This window comes from Chlamydotis macqueenii, chromosome 26 (genome assembly GCF_036417535.1).
Source record: "Chlamydotis macqueenii isolate bChlMac1 chromosome 26, bChlMac1.mat, whole genome shotgun sequence".
Taxonomy (NCBI): Eukaryota; Metazoa; Chordata; class Aves; order Otidiformes; family Otididae; genus Chlamydotis; species Chlamydotis macqueenii.
Window position 1 is genome coordinate 3,502,714 of NC_141581.1, and position 23,642 is coordinate 3,526,355.

Here is a 23,642-nt window from a genome sequence, read left to right on the forward strand (position 1 = left end):
CCCAAAGCCGCAGTGACCCCCAATCGAAAGAACAACGCGGGACGTTTCCCCCAGCCCTGACGGTGACGGACTGCAGAGCCAGTGGAGCCGTAATTTATCACGCCAACCCCTGACAGCTCCCTTTGACAGGGTCCCCGGGGGGGCCGAGCGATGCCTTTTGTCTGCCCAACAATTAATTATTTCCTGGCTAATGATGAACTCCGACTTGCAAAACAGGTAGCGGCTGTGTGCAGGAATGAGAGCCCTCCCCGTCACTCCTCTCCTTTGCTGTGTCGTGCCCACCCCGGGACCCCCACAGCGGGCCGGGCGCAGGGGGATGCGGGGTACCCAGGGCTAAAGCTGGGCTTTGGGACCCCCAAATTTCACTGAGACCACCAACGCCTCCCACCATCCTTCCCATGGGCACGCTGTCCCCAAAACAGGCCACCCCGAAACCCAGGTGGCCCCATACGCAAGGAGGAAGGTGCTGGTTCAGCGGCGCACGCGGAGCGTGCCGGGGACAGGGCGGCGGCGTAGCCGGGACGGAGCCCGCTTTGGCAGTGCCGGCGGGTTGGGTGCTGCGCTGCGGCAGCAGATGTTGGCTGCGCCGACGGAGAGCGCCTTTAAGTGCCAGCCGCTGCGACCGCGGCCCCAGAGCGCTGTGCTGAGGAGCTGATAACTGGATGATGGGTCTGTGTTAATGGAGGAAATCCATTTAGATTCACTCGATACTCTTCCACAGGCTTTCATTACACCTCGAGGGTCCACGGGGCCCCGAGACGGCCAAGCTGCGAGCCCAGAGCGCATCTCTGCCGTCCATCCGCCTCTCGGCAGAGGCTCCGGCAGGATGCAGGGTGGGACATATGCTCGGAGAGGGACGCGTGCGCAGGGAGGGATGCTCACGCAGGGCGGGATGCGTGCGTAGCGGGGAGGGATGTGCGCTCAAGGCTTTCAGCCCTGAGCTGGTGGCTGCAGACGGCGAGAGCAGCGCCCTGCCGCCCGCGGCCCCGCGAGGGACGGGCAGCAGCAGGCAGGGGGCACAGGCCGGGGGCGTGAAGGGGACCCTGCGGCGCGGGCAGGGCAGCGGGCGCAGGGACTCCCGGGGCTGCCGACAGCGCGGAGGTGCGCTCGGGCCGGCACCCCACAACGGAAAAAGCGCCGGAGCCGTGAAAAGAAGTAAAATAATTATCAGGAGCTCCCAGGTTGGCCTCCCCGCCCGGTGCTTTCTGTTTAAGGCTAGTTAATAGCTAGTGTTCTCTGGTTAGGCCTGAATGACATTTCCAGAGTTATAATAACTGAGCTATTACTTGCCGTATTGATGCATTCCCCCTGCCGGCAGCCTGCTCATCCCGCGCTGCGCCGCCCGGCCGCCGAAAGCTCCTTTAGTCAATAGCACTTCTATTTTTCATTACTCCCTGGAAATGTGGCTCTTGGAAGCTCATCCGTCATTCAATTACGCCCTGGTTCAGTCCTATCATACACGTGTCATAAAGTTCCTCAGATCTGAACCGCTGTTAATTTTCTGCGCCGTCCCAAGGGGATGCCCGGGACGTGCTTGGAAAGCAACCAGGCAGCCGAGGGCATGCTGGGTACGGGCGCACCCGGGAGCGGGGGGCTGCGGCGGCACGGCCAGGCGCGCGGGGCGGGGGGCTTTTCGCCGGTGCCTCAGCCAGGAGCTCGGACGCAGCCCCCTCCCTGCGGTGTGGCGGCGGCAGGACTGGCAGCGCACGACCTTGGCAGCGCAGGCAATTTACTCCTCCAGCTGGTTTATTCTTTTATCAGGTGTTGGTTTAACAGGGCGAGCTCCCCCCCTTCCCCTTTAATCCTATCGGCATCTGTGTTCAGCACGTCCGTACACAGAATAATCACCTGCCTGGCAGATTTGTCACTTCACCAGATGTAATCGGGGAACTTTTTTCTTTTTTTTTTCTTTTTTTTTTTTTTCTGAAACTCCTTATTTTCTGTTTCTTAGAAGCTGCAGCTCCCGGGCAGGGGTGGCTGTCGCAGGCGGTACCCGCTCCAGGTCATTCCTCCCCTAACCCCAGGATTTGCTTTGTCCGGTTTCGCTTTGTCCGGCTTCGCTCTCCGGCTGTGTTTCGGCCGAAGGAAGCGGGCAGGACGGTGAGGCAGCAGCACAAAAGGCAGATGTCAAACACCGTGTCACTCCGCTCCCTCCATCCTCTGCCACCCGGGCACAAACCTGCCAGAGCCAGCGAGGAAACCCGCAGCCATGGCCATCACCCAGCCGCGGCTCCCCGCGCTCTCCCATCCCCGGGGGCCGAGCTGGGGGTCCCATCCGGCCCCAGCGTCGCTGCTTGGGTGGCCTTGTGCGCGCCGCTCTGACTCGCGTGCCTCCCAGCAGAAGGACAACGACTTGGCCGATGTCCGGCTCCTCCGCACGCCAGGCCCCTCGGGGCCTCCCACGGCCTGCTTTCCCTAAGCCGGGATGGACACACGCGCGGGGAGTTTGCAAACGCCGCCCGTCACTCGTCAGCTGCCGGGACAGCCCCAGCCGCGCTCCTTCACCTCCCCTTCCCACTTCTGGTCAGGAGGACGCCACCGCCACGCAGACAGGGCCAAGCCGGGCCACGGGGCTGCCGCAAGGCACTGACGGCCCCCGGGACCATCGCCAGCCAGATAGAGCCTCCACCCCGGCTGCTGGTCAGGGAAACTGAGGCACAGAGGAGTCTACACATGCTTGGGGTGAGATGTGGTGCTCAGCAGCTCCCAGAGCAGTGGGGTGCTGGGATATCCCCACTCCCACAGGAAGGCGATGACCCCAAGGGACCCTCCCCGGAGGCCGCAGCCCCACGCAGAAGCTCATAGCAATGCTGGGTGGGCACCTCTTTCCCTCCCAGCTCACCACCGAGATTCCCGCTTGGCTCTGGGGCCCAGTTAATGACTGGACTAATTGATCTCTGATGATGCTCTGCTCCTCGCCGGGAGATCGATGCCGGAACCCGCTCACGGCTCTGTGAAAAGCCATTTCTCCCTGCCTGCCCAGCCGGGCTGCACCGCCCCTCGCCCGCAGGAAGCGCCCATCGATCGGGCTGAGGATCGATCGGATGGAGGAGAGGATGGAGGGGATGGGCGGCCACCCCCACGGAGGGGACCGAGGGGGAGCAGACCCCCAAGCAGCCTTTGCTCCCACTCAGTCCAACCCCAAGGCGAAGCCAGCAAGCATGCCTGGGGCTGAGGTGACCCTCCTGGCCATGCCGACAGGGCCTCCCCGTCTTCCCCCTCCAAAAAACCAAACCAGGTACAATCCCCGCGCATCGCAGCAGCAAAATGATGTTGGTATCAAAATCCATCCAGAGGTGCCACCGGCGCGGGCTGCAGAGGAGCCACAAGGCGCCACGTGGCACACGCCGAGAGCCCGAAGGATGCCCGGTCCGGCACAGCTCCGCCCGTGCCGGCAACTGTGCCCTGCTGCAGCCTGGCACCTCCACAGCACAGCCGGGCTCTGCCAGCAAGCACCGCGGCTCCCCAGCGAGCAGAAGTGACCCACGCACGGCGACCGGAGATACGGTTTTACTCACTCACCAGAACGGCTCGCCAGGCGAGGGGCTGCCAGCGGCACCGGGAGCTCCCAGCGCGGTGGCACCTGGCGGGTCCCAGGTGGGGGGCACGGGAAAGCCCCTTGCCCCATCCAAGGAGCCAGGTGACCACAGTAGCAAGGGGAGGCTCCTCCCCAGCACCTCCAGCACTGTGTGAGGCTGGAGGGGAGCGGGGACCCTGGGCAGGGGAGGGGGCAGGCAACTGTGGCAGGGGAGCCAGCAGCCGCCTTCACGAACCTGGGGGAGGTCACGGGGCCAAGAGAACCACGCTCATTTCTTCACCTGGCTCTTCCCCCTCCCTCATTCCTTCCCCTCTTGTTCCTCCGGCCAAATTTGACCTAATTTGGCGAGATCGGCCAGGGTCTGCACTTCTCAGGGCACAATGGCCCCCCTGCCCCTCCCCGCTCCTTTCACTGGGGTTTAAGCCTTTTCGCTTTCTCCATTCACTCCAAGACTAATCAGATTAAAGCCTTACCCAGGGTGCTCCCCCCCGTCCATCCCCCCGGCGGGTTTTGGCAGCCAAGGTCCAGGCATCGCCACGCCAGGGTGGCAGCGGGCAGGCGAGGAGCCCACCGCGAGGGGCACAGGGTGGGGGGGTGCAGGGGGAGAGGGAGCGACGGAGGGCAGCAGGATGCGGATGAAGGCAGTGGGGCGGCAATCGCACTCTTTGGGGAATCCCTGCCCCTTCTCAGCCACGCCTCGCATTTCAAGTCAGGCTAAAGGAGCATCTAGGAACAGAGTAAACTGAGTAAAACAGGCGTTTTTGACATTTCCCCCCCTTTTTGCCCAGGAGCTGCATGCGCCAGCGCTGCTCTGCACCAGCCGCCCCTTCACCAATGACTGGGGAGCGCGATGGGTGCCTGCCCACGGCAGCGACGGACAAAGCCGAGACCCCCAGCCACACACGGGAAGTGGACCCGCGCTGTCCACCGGGACCCCTCAGCTGCCCCCCGCAGCCCAGCCTTGCTCCTCGGCAGCTTTGGAAAGGGAGTAATTCCCCACTAGAAACTTTCTGGCCCCACCCCACTCGCCTCCCCACGTGCTCCAGCCTCCTCCAGCCCTGAAATCACCAAATTCTCCCCCCCCTAAACCTTAAAAATTGATTTCAATTCACTTTGGCCCAGCTCTGCACACAAATGCATTCGACACGGGCACTCTCCCCCGGCCAGGATTGTATGCAAAGGCATTTAGGGGTCAATGAATAATTCATACTCCGCTGTCTTTCAGAATTATACTGTGGAAAAATAAATCTGAGACTATATAAAAAAAAAAAAAAAAAAAAAGAAAGAAAAAAGAGGCTGGGGGGCACAGGGAGGCAGCTCTTTCCCCTTCGCCCCCTTGGCCAAACTCGGGCGTGGGGATGAAAGCGTCGGCGCGCCGGCATCTACTCTTCCATTGAGCAACTCGACATTCAGGTCTGCGCGGAAACCACCTCAAATCCTTCCTGTGCTTTGTTCTGCCGCCTTTTCACCCGAGACTTAGGGAGCTGGGGCGAGGGCGCTGGGGAGGGGGGCACAGAGCTCTTTTGGGGGGGGTCCCTTTGAAGAAACTCACTCATCCGTTCAGCTGGTTGAGTTCAAGGGGCAGGGGAGGGGGCAGGCTGCTGGGGCAGGCGGGGGGGCTCAGCCAGGACCCCCCAGCATTCCCCAGCATTGCCCTGCCGGGGCCACCTCTGCCTGCCACCGACGACCTTCGCGAGCCCCAGGGGAAGGCGGGAGGCTCTGTCCCATCCCGGCGGGGTCCTGCGGGGTCGAGTTGGGTTTCGGGGTCCCCATGCCCAGACCAGCAGGTCCCAGCGTGGGACCAGCCAGCGGCAGTGCCCCCCCGGCTGCATCTCCCCATCCACGATGCGCTAACGGGGAGGAAAGGAAGCGGGAGTCACTTTAATTTGGCTATTTAAAAATAAAGAAATAACACCAGCTTTGAAAGCCCGGAGGGGTCCCAGCGGAGAGACCTCCATCTCCCCCTTCAAAGGCTGCCTCTGCTTTCTTCCCCCCGTTAGCAACGCACAAAGGTGCACGAGCACTTTCGTCTCTGTGGAAAGACCTTTTTAATTGGTTCCAGGCAGAAGGTTAAAATCTCTCCCCTTCCCTGCGTGCTTTTCTAAGAGGGGAAAGGAAAAAAAAAAAAAAAGAAAAAAAAAAAAGAGGCAGGGGGAGGAGGGTTTGTATCAAGGCAAGGCAGCTTTGCTCAGAGCGCGGTGGCCGAACCGGGGGGGGCAGCCGGGGCCGACGTCCCCCTCCGCGGGGTCCAGGGTGGCTGGGAGTGACGGGGATCGGTGGGGAGAGCAGGGGAGGTCAGGACTGAGCTGGGGCAGCGCGCGCTGGGGCCGGGCTCCAGAGCAGGAGATGCTCGCGGGGAAAAGGGCGACGGCTCGGTGCGAGGATGCTGGGCGCTCCCACAGGAACGCAGGTTTCAAGGGTTTCTGCAGGATTCCCAAAAAAGCAGGCAGGGACATGCCGCCCGCGTGGAGGAGGCTGGGCAGAGCCGGAGAGCGCACAGGGGGCTGCCCAGACCCCCGGCAGCAGATCCCCGTCCACCCTCGGCATCGTGCCTGGCACCCCGGCCCCACCCGAGCCGCTGTCCTCCCGGCACTTGGGTTTCCTTTCACGGAAGGGGGAGCTGAGAAAAACGCATCAATTATTGAGCCGGGGCGCCGCGAGCCCGACGCGTCCCCCTTGCTAATGCCGCTCAGGTAGAGCCGCGCGGAGCCGCAGTCAGATACCTCCTAACACGATTAGCTGCAGGGCTCTTCCAGCGTACTTCAAGGTCAATTTTTCTGAGGCTGACAAAAGGCACAGGCGGGCAGCGGCTCCCACCCTCCGCCACGGCCCGGGACAGGGCAGCAGGATGCCGGGGACGGGCAGCGGCAGCTTCGAGCGACGGCAAGGGGACCGGCAAGATGGGGACACGGCGGGGCTCCCGGGCACGGGACGGGTCCCTCCGCAGCAAAGCGATTCCCATTGCGTCGTGTGGGACAAGCGGGTCCGGCCCGGCCAGCTGCACGTGGAGCAGCAATTGGATCCAGATGTTTCCCCCAGCAGCCGGAAACTGCTTCCCCCATCCAGAAAGTGCTCGGCAGCCCCTTCCACCGCCCTGCACCAGCTTTGGCGGGGACAGGCTGGTGGTGGGTGGGCGAGCGCCGCTGGTGCGGCCGCGTGCCGCCGGCACCAGGGCAGGGATTCACCCCACCGCGGCGAGGGGACGGGGCAGCTCGGGGGGGCATGGGCACGGCAGCACCCGCACTTGAGGTTTCAGAGACGGGACCCCCGCTCAGGCTGCACACCCAGCTCCTCGCGTTGGGCTGGCACACGGGGGCCCGGCCAGCTGCTGCTCTTTACCCCCCTCCAAAACCACCCCGGTCTTGTGCGCGGCGAAGTGGGGAGCTGTGGTGGCAGGCGAGGAGTAGATTATCACCTCCGCCACCGCTTGCTCTCTCGCTGCCGAAAGGAAAACGAGACGGGCACCCAGGGCTCATCGAAGGGACAGGGGCCCACCAAATCCCTTCCAGAACCATGGCCCACAGGTCCCTGCCTGCCCCCTAAGTCACATCCCGCTTTGGGGAGGGTGCCCAGGGCAGCATGCCCCCGCACGAGACAGGGACGTAGCCTTCTGGCCCCTTTGACCCCAGAGCAGAGTAAGGAAAACCACTAGAAACCAGTCTGAAGAGCCAGAACCTGAACTCACCCGCTCTCACGTTATTTAAAGGCCGTCACGGCTTCCAAGCCCTGAAATGATGTGAGAATCCCAAATACCATTAAAAGCACACGCTTCTGCTCTTCACGTTACGGAGAAAAGCCTGAAAACCAACCTCTGGGGATTAAACAACTCTAGAAAGAAGAAAAAAACATTAATCTAATTTATATTATTAAAACCTGGCAAACCAGTCTCTCAACTGGAGGGAACTGGGGCCACTCACACCTTGCGGAAGGCAGGGAGTTCATCAGGGCTGGAAACCACCATCCCGGTCCCGCAGAGCCCAGTGCCACCCCCTCCGCGCCCTGTGCCGGTCTGATGGTAGGATCTGGCTTTAAATGGGTTTTTAAACACCTCTGAGCTTGTGGGATGCAGCGGGCTGCAGGACAGTGCGTTATTTTTATCATTGCATTAGTTCCAGCTTAATTGCCGGGATGCTATTAACGGCACAGAGCAGGGTCCAGGCAGCGGGGACACTGTTGCCGTTCTGTCCTGCCTCAAACCCCTCCCGGACGCCCTCGTTGGAGTGGGGCTTGAGACCCAGCACGCTCGCCGCACGCCAGCGCGTGCCTCCCCTCTGCACGGCCGCAGCTCCGCGTTGCGTTTGGTGACAACCAGGGACAGGAGCCATCAGCCGGGCCCAGAGCATCCCGGCTTGTCCTCTCCCACCTCCTCCAGCTCTGTTCAGCAGCACCTGGGAGCACGATGGGGGCCCTGCCAAGTCCTTCCTCCTCCTCCTCCTCGCTGCACTGCAGGTGCCCATCCCCTCCAGTGCTCTGCAACGAGGGACGCTCCCGCCGTCACCAACTCTCCAGCCGCAGTGCTCCATCGCACCCCATCCCGCCCGGCACCCTCCTACCAGCCCCTCTTGGAGACCGCACGTCTCCAACACGGTAAAAAGCCCCAGCTCTGCGCCAGCGCTCGCGGCTGGCCCCCCTCGGGTCCTGGGGAGCTGGGGAAGACACTCAGCCCTTGCCTCAGCTGCTCCCACGCAGGAAATCCCCCCCCAGCAGCAGGCCAGCGGTGCCGATACCCCAAGCACTGGAGCTGAACTCAGCCCTAGGTTTCACGTCTCCCGTGACAGCCCTGCCACCGCAGGGACCCCTCCGTCACCCCCGTCCCCCAGCTCCATCCCAGTGGCAGAGCGGGAGGGAGGTGTGAGTGCACGGCGGAGTCGAGAGCCACTGCTGAGAAATCATCTCAGAGGAAACAAAACCTGCCAGTCAGCGATCTGACTAATGGCATACGGGAATTAAGACACCAGAAAATGCCCTCCTGCGCCCGCCGGCAGCTTCCCAGGCAGGTGTGCGCGCCGCAGCTCGTTTTCCCGGGGAACGCCGGCTTCATGCCTGCGCGGCGCTGACGACGGGCACTCGGCGCTTTGGCTCACACCTCTCCCTGGAGCGAGCCACCCCCCCGGGCCCCGAGATGCCGGATGGGATGGGACACGGGGTCTGGGATTTGCTGGGGGCGGTTTTCCACAGCGCAAGCGGGGACGGGAGCGTGGGAGCAGGTCAAACCCGCTGGGGATGGGGATGCTGGAGGTGCCTGAGCAGGCCAGGCAAGGGCAAGCGGCATCCCAGGGAGGTGAGAGGTGTCATTCCAACATCGGAATTGCTCCCAGCAGGGAAAGGCTGGCAAAGAAGGATCAGGCCCAGGCGGATGCCCTGGGGAGCTGGGGTGCAGGGCTGCACCCCAAACTCTGCGACGGCCGCTGCAGGGTGCACTGACCCCAGGGCCTCCTGCTCAGCCTTGCTCTCTTCCCAATACCAGTGGCCTCCCAGTTGGGCACTGGGGAGACAATGCCTGCCAGCAACGGGGCCGCCCCGCTCCTGCGGAGTCCGGGGTAGATTGTCCCTGGGTAGATTTGCTTTATAGGGTGACGGGGAAGGTACCAGCGCGGAGATATTTAAGCAGCGTTTTACCATTGGAAAAAAAATTAGAGTCACAATATTAATTAATCCTCAAAGCACTTTACGAACATTAACTAATTAAGCCTCCCAACCCCTCTGGCGAGGTGGGAAAGGGATCACTGTCCTCGTTTTACAGCTACAGAAAGCGAAGCGCACAGAGGTCATGTGACTGGCCCAAGGTTGCTGAGAGCTGGGCGAAGGTGGGACCGGGACCCCGAAATCTCCCCTCGTCGCCTCCTCCCATCCCTGAGTAGGACAGGACCCGGCAGCGCTGGGCACCACGCAACACCCTGAAGCCGGCATGCATCCTGTCGCCCTGAGCTGGGTCCCAGCATCCCCATTCCCACCACCCAGCACGGCGGAAAGAGCCCCCCTGGGGAAAACCCGCCGGAGCCCGGGGCAGAGTTAAAATAGAAAATGCTGAGGGGTTTTATCGAAAGCACAAACGACCCTGCGCGGTTTAAAAGCGATCAGAGGCCCCGGCTGGGTTATCAACCGGTGTCTCAATCACGCGGCATCGATCCAGATAATAGCCGGCAATTGTTCAGATACAATATCATAAAGTCACTTTAACTACAGCCATAAAGCTTCCCCCGCCTGCAGCACTGCCGGGCGCTCCCCGCGCCGCGCCGGGGGGCTCAAGCGGCAAAACCTCGGCCTCGCCAAGTGCCAGAGGCGCGTGCTGGGGTCTGGGCGCGGCAGAGGATGCCGCCGGGGCCGCCGCCCGCCCACGGCTCCATGCTGAGGTGCAAGGGAGCGGCCGTCCCCAGGCCGTCGACCACTTGGCCGGGGTCCCCAGCCCACAGCATCCCCCGGCTTCCGTGGCTGCGCTGAGAGCAGGAGGGGACGCAGAGCCGCACAGGGCTCCCCTCAACAGCCCTCCTGGGAACCAGCGACACACGGGCCAGGGCTCGGGGAGCTCGAAGGCAGCCGCTGAGATTCGCCATTTCGAGTTTTAATCCGTGGTAGTTACAGTACGTAGAAGAAAACGCACGGTGACAGCCCCAGCCCTCCGTCCAGCGGCTGTGAACCACCCGCTCCCCAAGTTTGCTCTCGCCCCCTCAACAAATCCAGGGCTCCCAACCACACGGTGCCGGGACCCAGCTCCTCGGCTCCCCAGAGTGCACTGAAGTGCCGGGCTTCCCACCGCCAGCGCCCCAACACCAGGGCGCCCCGGACACCCACAGTCCCTGTCCCGGCTTTCCGTCAGCAATTGCAGGCTGCGCTTTCCAGGCAGAGGTTGGTGAGGTTTTGGCTGCCAGCAGCCCCTCGCCTGCGCTGGAGAACGCCGCTTCCTCACCCGCCACTTCCCACTGCTTAATGAGCACAAAATCTTTCCATGTTGCCAATTACTTGGTTCGTTTGTGCTGCTGCGGGCGGCGCTGGCACAGGGAAAATCCCGCTGGAGCTGTCCTGACCCCCGGGCATTGCAGGTGAGTCCCGGCACAGTCCCCTCACAGCCCTTCCAGGGCCGAGCATTCTCATCCTCACCATGCACCCCAAAGCCCCCCAGCCCCCTCGCCACCAGAGCCACGTTCGTTAGCAGACGGTTAACAGCTTTCCCATGTCCCCATTGTGACATTGATGCTGCTGCGGCGGGAAAGCGAGACCTTCCTGGGATTTAAACTGGCCTTCGAGGGTCGCAACGAAACTCCCTGGTTTGCAGTGGCTGCAAAACCCCGGCTCTGCCTCGCTCAGGCTCCCCCAATGTCCCCACGCCGAGCTACAAATGTCCTGGGGGCCGAGGCCACTGCCACCACGGTGTGACGGAGGGCAGAGACCCCCGTTTCCAGCTGCTGGACCCCATTTCCAGAGGCGTGAATGCCAAGTGCAGTTAAACAGAGCCGGACGCCCGTGTTTGCCCCTCGGAGGTTGGCGGGGCCGCTGATGCTCCCCATGCATCGCAGCGGGATGCCGGTATGGGGCACGAGAGCAGGTCCACGTCCGAGGCAGTCGGGGCACCCACCAGCCCCTCGCAGGGCTCCATCCCTCGGGAGTGACGCCAGGAACAGCTCAGCGGGGCTGCTGGACCCCAGGCCCACCCCCAGGCTTCAGAAACCCCTTTTTTGGTTCATTGGGGTGCTGAGCCCCTCCCAGTTCCACCTTGCCGATTTACACCAGCAGAAGACGATTTGGGGTCCGACCTGTCGCTGTGCCAGCATCACAACCCCTTCCAGCACGGAGAAAACCCCGCAGACGAGTGCCGGACCTCGCGCCATCCCGGCCGGGTCTGTCCCATCCCGGGGACCAACCCCTGCTCCCGTCACAGCCCCCGGGCAGGATTTACAGCCGGGCGAGACGTCTCCCCTCGACGAGATCACTGCTCCAACACCATCATTAGAAAAACATTAAACCAGGCCGGTCCCAGGCAGCGACGCCTGCGCCCATAAATCCTGCTTCTACAAGGCAGCCCGGGTGGGGTGATTTATAAGGTGGAACAAATATTACAAAGTTTAAGGAAAAAAAAAAAATAAAGACCCACCCATCCGGGCTCCCCTCCCGCCAGGGACGGGGCTGGCGTGAACCAGGGACCCTCAGTGACACCAGGGTTTTGCCCCCTCGTGGGGCAGCGAGGGACCCCCCGGCGCAGGGCCAGGTCGGCAAGAAGCCGTAACGAAGCTGGGCCCCAGCGCTGTCAAACGCGCTCGGCCGTGCGACGGATGCGGCTCTGAGCCACCGCGTCCCCGCCGAGGCCCCAAAACCGGCCCGGAAAGAACCGGTGGCTGCAGCCCGTCCTCGTGCCTCGGGCTCTGCGGACACGGAGGAGAAAGGGCTCCGCAGCCGGCACCATCGGCACCGCTGGCTGCGTTCGCGGAGCTGTCACGGGGACGCTCCGGCTCCCAGCCGCAATTCCTGGGTTCGGCCACGGAGCAGGACACGCTGTGCAGTGGGATACAGCACTGGGAGAGGCACGTTCTTCTCAGTCTCTGCATGTGCGCTACAACTATTAATTGCTTAATTTAGCCTCTGGCAGCGATCCTCACCTTAACGGCGGAGAAACTGAGGCCGGGAGGGGGGAGGCCATTTGTCTCTGTAACGAGCTGGAAAACGGATCCAGAGCTCACACCCCAGCTCGCTGTCTTAATGATGAGAGCATGCCTCCACCTTATCCAACAGCTTTCTATTTTAAAAGACAACATTATGATTTATTATTATTAATCAGCTCTGAGATGTTTTCTGGAGTCCAGATCCCTGCTGCCGCATGCCCAGGCCGGGCCCCCGACATCCCTCAGCCCCAACAGCGCTTCACATCCCAACGCCGGGACGGAGCCAAGGCAGAAAACAAACAACTGTGGATGGCGGCGGGGACGAGCCCGGCCGCTCCAGCCGGAGAGGCGGCGGTGGGTGGCTGGACCCCCGAAAACCGGCACCTCGGTGTTTCCCAGGATTCGGCACCCTGCGTGCCCGCCCAGCTCCGGCCAAAGCAAGACCTGCGAGCCCAAGGCAATCCGACGAGCACAACGTCAGACAAGGACTGGAACCAAAAGCCGTTTCTATTCCAGACGGTGCTTTGGATTCTCTGTTGGAAACCAAACCAGCACCATTTCGACCGGCGTTTGCAGCTGGAGCTGGTGCCAGAACCGTCGCGTACCGACGCCGTATCCGACAGCGGTCCTACAACCGCAACACGGTGTCAGCGGCAGAGGGACAGCCCCCAAGCAGCCCCTGGGACACGGCATGGCACAGCCCGGCAGGGCCACCGCTCCGTCCCGAGTCCCGCAGCGCTGCCGGAGCCGTGTAGGCAGGTGGGCAGCGCGTCCTCCTGCCCACCAGGGAAGGACCTGGGGAAACCCAGGGAGCAAGCTGGGACGATTTGCAGGATGGACAGCACACCCTGAAGCACAAGGCTGCCCCGGAGTTATGAACCTCGCAAGGTTCAGGATAACGGTCATCTCCCCGAATAAAGGATTTGTGCAGTTTTTCAAAATGAATGAAAATGGTGGGAGAGCACGAGAAAAAGGAGCTCAACCATCCGGCTTCAAGTTTTCCAGCAGAGCAAAGGGAAATTTTGGTGAACACCCAAGTACCCAACACCAGGAAGGAAACCCTTTGGGAGAGCATCTTCTCCAGCAGCATCTCACCAGTCGCACCATGGCCGTGCCGAGAACTGGTCCGAGATTTGGGAAAAGCCCCACAGGCCAGCACGGCGCCTCACTCATGGGCAGCTCTGGCAGCGGGTCTGGCAAACTGTCTTGGTCAAAATAAAATTTGCAGAAGAAATGCAAGGGCAAGGATCGGTTTGCAAAGCACTGAAGAACGTTTGTGTCATGGGAGGCAGAGGAATTCACGCTGGAAGGCCTGAATGGAGAAAAAAACTCATATTCCTGGTGTGAGCGGGGAGAGGAGGCCAATGAAGGTTCCCTTTCATTTCAGGGTAAGGGGAAAACAACAACTATTTAGAAAACGCTTAGGTATTCCTTTAAAAAACCTACCATTTCAAAATAACACTGAAATAAAAGCACCTGTGCCAGAACCGGGTCTTTCCACCATGTGAAGCCCCAGATGCAGCCTCCCAGCACAGAAAGCGGGAACGCACAGACGGACGCGGCCCCGGCACCGCCAGCCCGATCCTCCGCTGGCACGCGGTGGTGGGGCAGACGTGCCGCGGCATCGCCCCCGTCCCCTAAAGCCTGCTGGGGCTGGACCGGAGCCCAGCGGCACCTCAGAGGCCAGGTACCCCCGGCCCCCGCTCGCCCCCAGCCCTGCCGTCCCGGGGGGCTCTGCCCCGCGTTTTTCCACTCAATTTCCTTCCCAAGTCAGCAGGAGATAAATCCCTCCGCCGAGGCAGGCGGCCGGAACGGCAAAGCCAGCGGTGCCAAGTTTAATAAGCAACCCTGATCGAGAAAGCAGATAATAATTGGGATTATCGAGCTGGCTGAGAAAGAGCTTCCCCAGCTCCTGACACCCATGGGGTCGGGCACAGCGAGGCTGGGACACTGCCAGGGAGCAGCATTAGTTGATTTATAATTTTTTTTCAAAGCAACAGAATAAACCCCTTTTTTGGATGCACCATGCACCGTCGGTACCTGCAGCACAAGAAGCCCGGCCACCGCCCACACCCCATGTCCCTCATGAGCACCCGGGGACCCCCAGCTCCCTTCCCATCTCCGTAAGCGCATCCCTGCATCCCGGCTCGGGGGGGGGGGGCTGCCGGTGCCGCCACCGTCCCGGCACCCGCGGCTGTCGAAAGCTCAGCTGCCGAAATAATCCTGTCGCGGCTGGATTTTGTGCGGGGCGTGAGGTCCAGCGGCTTTTTTTTCTCAGTCAAAACGGGATTGGAAAAAGGAAGAATTGGGATTTTTCAAGTTCTCTACAGGGTCAGGCTTGGCTGATTTTATTTTACTGCAAATATAAATAGAGCTTTTTAAAAATAAAAAGAAAAAAATCAAGCCAGTCTAAATAAAAACCCACTAGAAGACACAGTAAGAAATCCTGCTGGAGGACAGGCAGAAATATCTGTAGCCGGGCCGAGTGCTCAGAAATATTTGTATTTGCTGTCTAAACACTTTATCTGTTTCCTAGCACATGGGAGAGTTTTGCTCTCCGTGTAATGTTAAAGAAAAAATAAACCGATACAAATAATTTCTCCTCTCCTGCAGAAAAAAAAAATCCTACAAAACTCGGTTGCAGACGCACCAGAGGAAACAGCAAATATTTCCAGAGAAATTAGGCTGAACGCCACGCTACTCAAATAGACGGAGAAGACAATTCTGACGCATCGGGAGAGGAACAGGCTGGGGGATCTATCGGGGCTTTCCCATCTCCGGTCCTTACAAACCCCCCGCGCAATTTATTCGCCTTTTTGCCAAAGCCGGTGGCCCCGGGGAACGGAGCCGGGGCGGGGGGATTTACATTTCGTACAAAAGATATGAAATACAAAGTTTGATTCTCAGGGGGATTTCAGGGTGGCGTGGGGAAGGAGCTTAAATAAAAGCATGTTCCCATATTCCAGCAAAAAGTATTGAGGGACAGACCCCGGTAACGCCTCCGTCGCACGCGGTGGGCATACCGACGGTGCCTGCGCTGCTGCCGGGGCCCACGGTACCGGGTCCAGGCTGGCGTTCGGTGGGAGTGACTCTGCATGGGCAGCCCTGGGCCAGCGGCATTTGCACCGCAGAGTAAAAAAAAAAATAATGGAAAACCCCACAAATGAAAAAAAAAAAAAAAAAAAGAAAAGAAAAAAAAAAGAAAAAAAGGCAAAAAAACCCACCAGGGCCAGCAGATCGCACCGGGACGCGGCTGGGCCCCAGCCCAGCACCAGCATCGCTCGCCGCTCTAACAGGAAGGGCTTGGTAAGCAAACATGGGAAGAGGGGGAAAATTTAAAAGGAGGAAAAAGGGGAAAAAAATAACAAAGTCTTAATCCCCATTTCTGTCCGCATCCCTCTCCCTCCATTCACGACCTGGAGGAAAATGTCAGATGGATGCGAGCAGGGCTCAGAAACGGGAGCGCAGGTCTCGCCGGCCCCAGCACGGATTGGCTTCACCGGAGGCCGCAGGACATCGATAGCCACGCTTTGTGGCATTTAAATCACTGTCGGGGATCGATACAGCGGCGCGCTGCGGGCCCCCACTGCCACCAGCCTCACCGGGCAGGCGAGTCGTTTTTGGACAGCACGGGGACAGGGGAGCCCCAGCCTCACCCCAAAACCTCTCTGCCCCTGGACCCCCAGATCCAGCGCCAACCGCCCAGTCCCCACCAAGGTGCTACGTGGGCGAGACCAGTGGGTCTCCCTGGCCACCCCGCAAAGCCCCGGCCGAGCCCTGGCTGGCAGCCCGGGACGGCTGGGCAGGACGGGGGGATGACCCTGAAGCTCCCAGTCGCCCAGGCTGGGGCTCGAGCCCAGCACCGCATGTGCCTTGGCACTTCCACCAGCTCAGACGGGCTCACCCCCATTTTCGGGGACCCCTCGTCACCCTGGGCACTCCCCAAGGGCACAGGGGATGGAGGAGCCATTCTCAGTCTTCGTTATTATTCCAGGGAGTGATTTTTCCTCCTTTGTTTTATTTTCTCCCACTGTTGTTGCTTTGACCGCCTCGTCCCCCTCTGAAGTTTGGGATCCTCCCACCCACACCCACCCCCAGCGCGGGGGCGCAAAGCCCAGCTTCAATGGGAACGGGGCGGCTGGGGAGGGCGGTGGCGGGTGCTTTCCCAATCCCTTTGGAGAAGGATCCTTTTTTAGCCCCCATCACATCTGCGGCATCGCTGCCCAGCACCGCTCTGGCCCCAGGGATGCGCACGATTCTGGGGGCAGAGCCAGGATTTGGCAAGTGGAGACCAAACTTCTGCTCCTCACCCCAGGAGGGCAGGGACCCTCGATCCGCGCTGCCCGGCTCCCTCCGGCCAAAGCTCTTGAACCCCGTCAGGGGCGAGGGCTCGCGTCAGCCTCCCACCAAGGGACGGGACCGGGTCAGAAGGAGATGGGCACAGCGGAGCAGGATTTGTCCCACCATGAGATCAGCTTTGAGGAGTGCTGGTTTCAGCACCTACGGCCAAAAGGAAAGAGGGGCCCTGAGGGTCGCACCCGTCCCTACAGACGGGGCAAGGTGTCCTACCAGAGGGGACAGTGGAAACCTGCTCCCAGGCTCTGCCCTGGACAAACCCCGCGGGGTTTTCATTTCTGCCCAGCGTTCACCCGGTTTGGGGCTCCACATGGGACTTTCGGCAAAGCCATTCCCCGGCCACCCCTTTGGGACAAAGGCCCGGCTGGCAGCTCCACAGCCCTCACCGCAGCCCCCACCGCAGCCCCGATTTCACACCGTTGGTGCAGCAAAGCCAAACCCAACCGCTGTCCCCAAGAGGGTCCCGTGTCCCATCGCCAGCCTTTGACAGCAGCCCACCCCACAGCCTCCGCTCTTGCTGGGCTTTTGAGTAAGGAGCCTCATTAAGAGGTAATTAGCTCTCCAACAATGGGAAGCTACTTAGCAGCCCAGCCACAGCAGCATCAACAAGCCAAGGGAGAGAGAGGAGGGAGGAGAAATAAATAAATAACACCACTCTGACCGCACAGGAACACAGCACCCTGCCCGGGCGGCGTGGCGTGACGTGGCACGGCATGCCGCTACCCGAACGGGCTCCCTCCCGCCCGCCGCGCTCTCGCAGCCTCATCCCTTCCCAGTTTTCCTGCTGGTGTAAAACAACCTCGGTGCATGGCACGGGCTGGGCCAGCCCCGTGGCCCCACGGGACACGGCAATGGGGACGGCAATGGGGACCCCGAGCCTGGTGGCCGGGGGAGAAGGATTTACCGGGCCGCTCTCGGCTGAGAAAGACGCGGGCAAAGAGTTTGTACGGACACAAACACCCACTACGTGTCAGTGAAACACACGCCCCGTTTTTGGGGTGTCCCTGGCTCAGAGGCGCCTCCTGAATTCATTTGGCAAAGACCGAAGCGCCAGCGGCAGCCACTTGCTCACATCGGTGCTTCTCAGGCTTCCAACCCGTTTGCTGCGGCGGCTCGGACCGCGTCGGCGGCGCTGGGGGAAGCACGGCTCACCCCTGAGCCGAGAGGCAGATCCAGGAATGGTTTTGGTTTCATAATGACGCTCAAAGCATGGGAAAATGGTCGGCGTTTGGGCTGGAGAGCATCAGGCTCACACGGGTCAGGGTGGAGGGGAAAAAAAAAAATTAAACTCCTCTTAGGGGCTGAAGGTACCAACATCAAGATCTGCTTGGCTTCCATAAACCCCATTAAACCAAACGAAACAGGGCAAGAGCTCTGCCCCGACTTGGGAAAAACATCTAGGGTAAAAATGAAGCCTCTAAAATCATGATTAATATCTAACACAAAAGAACCGAAATTTCCACCATCAGGAACAAGGAGCTATTTAAAGAACAATTGCTGCAATTTTACAGCCACCCGACAGATGAACCTTGTCAAATGTAGGCAGGTACGGCTGGAGACAGCCACGGCCACTGGCACGTGGGGCGTACGCAGCGAGAGAGACGGACAGCTGGGCGAGATCAGACCTGGTCGCCGAGACCTGCAAACCCAAAGCGACGGCCACCCCTCAGCCTGCAGGCAGATATCACACGTGTACGTCACGCAGGGACCCCAGGCACCGAGGTGGGCTGGCCGGGCGCAGGTTTGGGCATCTGCGCTATTTATGTGTGTGTGTAAAGAGCACGTATGTAGGTGCGTATACTTACACTCACACATATCTACATATGAGAAAAAGCACTTTTAAAGCTTTACAGTGGTAACTGACAGCATCTCTCTGCACCGTTCTCACTCCCGTCCCCTCGGTGCCTCCCCACACCGGGACGGGACGGGGGACGCCGGGGCACACCGGGGGGCAGCCGACCCGCCAGCAGCGCCGCTCACCCCCAGCCCGTCCCCGCATTAGGATGTGGCACATGGCTGGCATTTGGATACCAAATGCGCGAGCAGCAGGGAACGTAATTGCGGTCCCTCGAATGGGACGGGCGGAGAGACGGGCAGAGAGAGAAAATCTTGTCAGAGACGCTGGACCTGTTTGTATCTGCTCTCCATTAACCGCGCTCGCCGCAGACCTGGGCTGGCGAAGAATAGCTAACACGGCTTAACGGGCTGGAAAAGAGGGGCGGGAAGGGCTGCAAATGATCTCGGCACAAAGGGAAAGCGAAGCAGATGAAAACTAAGAGAGCAGGAATTGCGCAGGACATGGGACGAGGCAGAGGGGAGCGGGGTGGCAGGGCACCTCGAACACCCCGAGCCCCCGGTGAGGGGACTCGGCCTGCGGCGATACAGGACCCGCCCAAGCGCCGGAGCTAAAATTCACGCTAACATCGCTGCGAGGGGGGACCGGGGCGCGTTTCTTGCAGAGGCTGGTGCAGACCCCAGGGCGAGGCCTACAGGAGCAGGGACGGGGGGCCCACCCCAAAGGTCCCAGGCCAGGCAGCCCACGCCAGAGCTGGAACACGGAGGTTTTGGGAACCAGCCCCATGGCAGGGCTGGCTCCAAACCCAACCCAGCACGGAGGCGTGGGTGGACGCGTCCAGCGCCCTGCACGTGCTCCCACCAAGCCGAGAGCCCTTCTGCTCGGCTATCCCTCTCCAGCACCAAATTCCCCCAGAAAAAAAAACAAACGTGTCGCTTCTCCACTCTCTCGAAGGAGAGCTGGCACACACGGGCTGCCATCATCCCGGCCGCGAGCCCTCGTGACCCGCAGGCGGGCCAGCTTGCTCGGGCAGTGGCTGGGCCACGGCCTCAGCCCCAGCTCTCGCCGCGCGCCGAGCTCTCGGACAAAGCACCGGCCACGGCCGCCAGCAGGCACCGGGGCTGCGGCTCTGGGAGACAGCAACGCGGGGGGAACAGGGGCACAAAACGGGCTGAGGAGCACAATCCAGACCCGCACCAAGACATGCCCCCTTCACCCCAGCTCCACCATCCCTGCGGCACGGACCCCTCGCCCACTCCCGAAGGACAGGGCGCACAAAAGGGGCCCCCCAACGTCCTGCTTTGCCATCCCCGCTGTCCCCGAGCATCACCTGGGCTCTCGCCCGCCACAGTAAATCTCCCGGCTAGAAACCATTTCTGCGGCTTCCCGACCCCGGGACTGGGGAGTGCAGAGGAGCAGAACAGAAAACCCAGCTGTGCTCACAAAACCAAAAAAAAAAAAAAAAAGGAATCAGAAAATAAGCCTTCCAAGGCAAAGAAATGACTTCACAGTTAAATATAGGCCACGGGTAAAATCTAGACCATTTACAGAATTTGTATCTGTACTGTAAACAGAGAGAGGAAAATACCTAATACTTTGCACATTTCCCTCTCCGTAGACACAGAAACACACGGCAGCGTACACGGGAAATTGCATTTGGCTGCAGGAACACTGTCATTCTAGAATTACTACAACCTGCCCATTACACAGCCGCAGGTAGAGCGGGGAACGAAAACGCATCTGAAACCCTCCGTCCTTCCTCGGCCTTCGAGAGGTTTCCAGTCGCAGCCCCGAGGGCACGGGTCAGGGGGTCCCGGGACTGGGGACCCTGTGAGGGCAGCTCACTCCGTCCCACAGACCTTCTCCGCCCGTCGCGTGGAGGTTTCCCAGAGCCCCGGTGTTTCGCCCCACGATGCACCGTGGTGTACCCGAGACATTCACACGAAACCCTGCTGCTGCAGCGCGGGGGCCTTGGGTGCGAGGGGGGCTGAAGCCAGAGACCCCCCACCCGCCCAAGCGATGCCATCGGATGCTCCGGGATGCCCGGCCCAGTCCGCTGGGCCTCTCCTCGGGTCCCAAGGCTGCAAATTCACCCAAGAACCCCACGGGCAAGCAGCTCCCACGCCACCGGCCATGTCGGCTGGAAAACCCAGCGTGAGCACACAGCCCCCCCGAGATCCCGCAGAGGGGAAGAGCCCTGCCCCAGCCACAGCCCTGCCCGCGACGCCGGGGCTGCGAGCGCCCCGTGCCCACGGTCCATCAGTGGGCGCGTCGTCCCGGACGCAGAGCGCCTGCACCCACGGCCGGGCCCGGCCCCGCTGCTGCCGGGGCACGGCCAACGCACCCCACAGCCAGGAAGCAAAACGGTGTTCGCGCGTCTGTAGACACCGCGGAGCAAAAATCCCCAGCTCTACGTGGGCATGGAAACAGCCCGTGATACGGGCTCTACCTCCCTTGGCTATTTCCAGGATAACCCCAGAGTTACATCTAGCAAAGCCCAGGTTACCTTTTCCAAACGCATGCTTACAAAATCATTTTTAAAAAATTAAAAAAAAAAAAAACAACCAAAAAACAAAAAAAACACCCACCCCAAAAAACCTAAATCCACAGGGAGTGGCTAAATATCTCCACAGAACAGGTAAATTGCAGCATCCCGAGCTACCACTTATTTTTAATTTAGACCCAATTATGAAATATAGAATTATCTAATCTGGGCAAATCATATTGACCATGAGATTTATTACTGTCTTTTATAAAATATAGATTGCAATATAAACCTGAAGAAAAATATTTATCACAAGATCAGTTCTGTGGGTTCAAACGAGCATTGGGCATTTTCACCTTTTTTTCCCTTTTTTTTTTTTTTTAAATCCTTTTTGATTTCCCTCTTATTAAATGAGATGGTAGGTGGGAAAAGAGGAGGAAAACAAGAAACCAGCAAAAGCACATATACGTTGTTCTTCATTTTTAAGCATGAGTCTTCCAGCAACTCCAGAGACAGACAAAATAAAAATACCGCTGGGTTCAAAAAGGAAAATAAGCAGAAAACTCAATGGCAATTTCTACATTTGCAACGTCTAATAAATCGCCTTGAATTCCGAGACCTGAACACACAGGCAGGCGGCAAGCGCGTCGGCCGATTGCGACACGGGGTGCTCCCACGTTGGGAAATTTGGGTCACATCCCGGAGCCGGGCGCTGCAGACGTGCCTGCAAAAACCCACCAGCCATTGTCTGCTCTTCCCTCCTACCCCTTCGCCCTTCCTTTGCCCTATTTTATTTCCCCACTTTGAAAATATTTTCCCTGCCAATGTTGGATTTAAAATATATATATGTTACATATGTATATATATATATATGTAATAACGAGCCACCACTATTTTCGAGGAGAAATTCCCGTTGCCTTCTCCGCAGCGCCCATCCCAGCACATACGAGGGGGCGACGGGGACGCGAGCGGCTCAAGGGTCTGGGCCGAGGCCCCTACCGATGCCAGTTCCCGGGACGCCTGTCACCCAAGGGCCAGGGGCCACTTTTGTCAATCGGCACCGCCGCAGGAACCCTTGGGTGCTAAAGTTCGGCCACAGCCCCGGCCACTCAGCGATGCCGCCCTCATCTCCAGCGGCCGGGATGCTGGAGTTTGACCAGGGGGGCCCTCGCACATGTTTGGCGTTTGGGAGAACAAAAGAAAAAAGCCCAAAGTGTGGGAGCTGGGGAGAACCAGGAACTGTAACCAAAAACTTTGTAATGGGAAAAAAAAAAAAAAAGAAATCTCTGCCTCTTACAATTCCCCACAAAAATGTGAGAGAGATAATAAAATCCATATGCACCACAGGCGGCCCACGGCAAAGGCACCGCCGCGCACAAAGGGATGGGCTCGCCCCAATTTCGGGGTGGCATGAGGCTGGGGGCGATGGCACCGGGTTGATCCCCCTGAAGCAGGGGCTGGTGGCCGGCCAGCTCAGTCCTCGGCCCCAAGCGCATCCCAACGGTTCCATGCGCATCCCAACGGTTCCATGCGCCTGCAGCCACCCGTCGAAATGCAGCCGGGAACTTTAATAAAGCGTGATGGTGTCAGCGGGATGCGGTCGGGAGAGGAGAAGGTGCCAGCGGGCGACCCCTCAACGCCTCTCCCAGCGCAAGAGGGGGAAAAACCTCCGAGCCCAGGAGGATGAGGGCCAGGCCAGGCCACACACCCCCCATCCCTTGCCCACGGGGGGACGAAGAAACCCCCCTCGCACCCGGAGAGCCGAAGGCAGCGGGCACAGCAGCACCCACCACAGAGGCGAACCGAGTTCTGGCACGCGCCCCCCGCGCTTGGCTCGGCTGGGACCAGGCTAACTTGGATTAATTGGGTGGAAAAGAGGCGGGTTTGGTGGCAGTGTTATTTTTTTGTGTGTTTTACGAGACCCCGCGAGTTAGCCCGCGCAAAGCCCCACTGCTCTGTCTCCCAGGGGGAGGAGGGCGTGGGGTCCTGGGGGGTGGCGGGCACCTGAGCCGGGAGCAGAACTCACCCGCGCTTCAAACTCCGCAACAGTTTGTGGCTCCTCGGAATTCCGAACAAAGAAATACAACAGAAGGGAAACTCTCGCCGAAAAAAAAAAAAAAAAAGGATGCTTGGGGGGGGAGGAAAAAAAAAAAAAAAAAATCTTAATTTAAAGACAGACCAGGGCAACTAAACCAACTGGGCAGGGGCTCTGCTTCCAGGACGGGATTGCTTTTCCACATGCTCCCGGCCCCAACCGGCCCGTTTTACCGTTTCAGCCCCAATTCGGTGCCTCCAGTCCTCCGCGGCCGCCCGCCGCCGGCAGCACCCGGCGCTTTTTGCCGTATTTCGGGTTTTTTTCGCAGGACCTTCGCCAGGAGAGGAACCAGGGGAGGGGGGGAACTCGGAACTTCCCCGAAGTTGGGCGCGGAGAGGCTGGGGGAGCCGGGCCGCGCCCCCCGGGGAAGGCGACCGGTTGGGGGCTGATGCCGTCGGGACTGCCGCAGCCCCCGGGGACGGGTCTTCGGGACAACTTTGGGGAGGGAGTGTCAGCCCGGGACCCCCCTGCTTGTTTACCAGAGCAAACCGGGATGCGGGGCGGGGGGGAGCGGGACGGACGGGCGGCTGCGGGGGCTGCCGAGGCGGGGAGGGGTGAAACCCAAAACCCGGCCCCGCTCGCCCCCCGGGCCTCACCTGGGGTTGCTCCGGTTCCAGTAGACAGCGTACCGGTCCGAGATAACTTTCCCGGTCTCGTCGGTCCAAACGCAGACACCGACGAGGGCGGCGAGGAGCGCGGCCGCCTCCCAGCGCAGCATCGTCCCGGGCGGCGGCGGGCGCGGCTCCGGCCGCTTCAGGGGGGGGCGGCGGCGGCGGCGG

The 23,642-nt window shown here is 60.4% G+C and overlaps 1 protein-coding gene across 1 annotated transcript in view; it reads right to left on the reverse strand.

The window, feature by feature from the left end:
* The window catches only part of EFNA2 (ephrin A2), a 43,664-nt gene extending 20,083 nt beyond the window's left edge, over nucleotides 1-23,581 (reverse strand). Inside the window, exon 1 of the mRNA XM_086767339.1 lies at nucleotides 23,460-23,581. Coding sequence (XP_086623465.1) covers nucleotides 23,460-23,581 — 122 coding nt within the window. The remainder of the gene's footprint in view (nucleotides 1-23,459) is intronic.
* Between the last annotated feature and the right edge of the window lie 61 nt (nucleotides 23,582-23,642).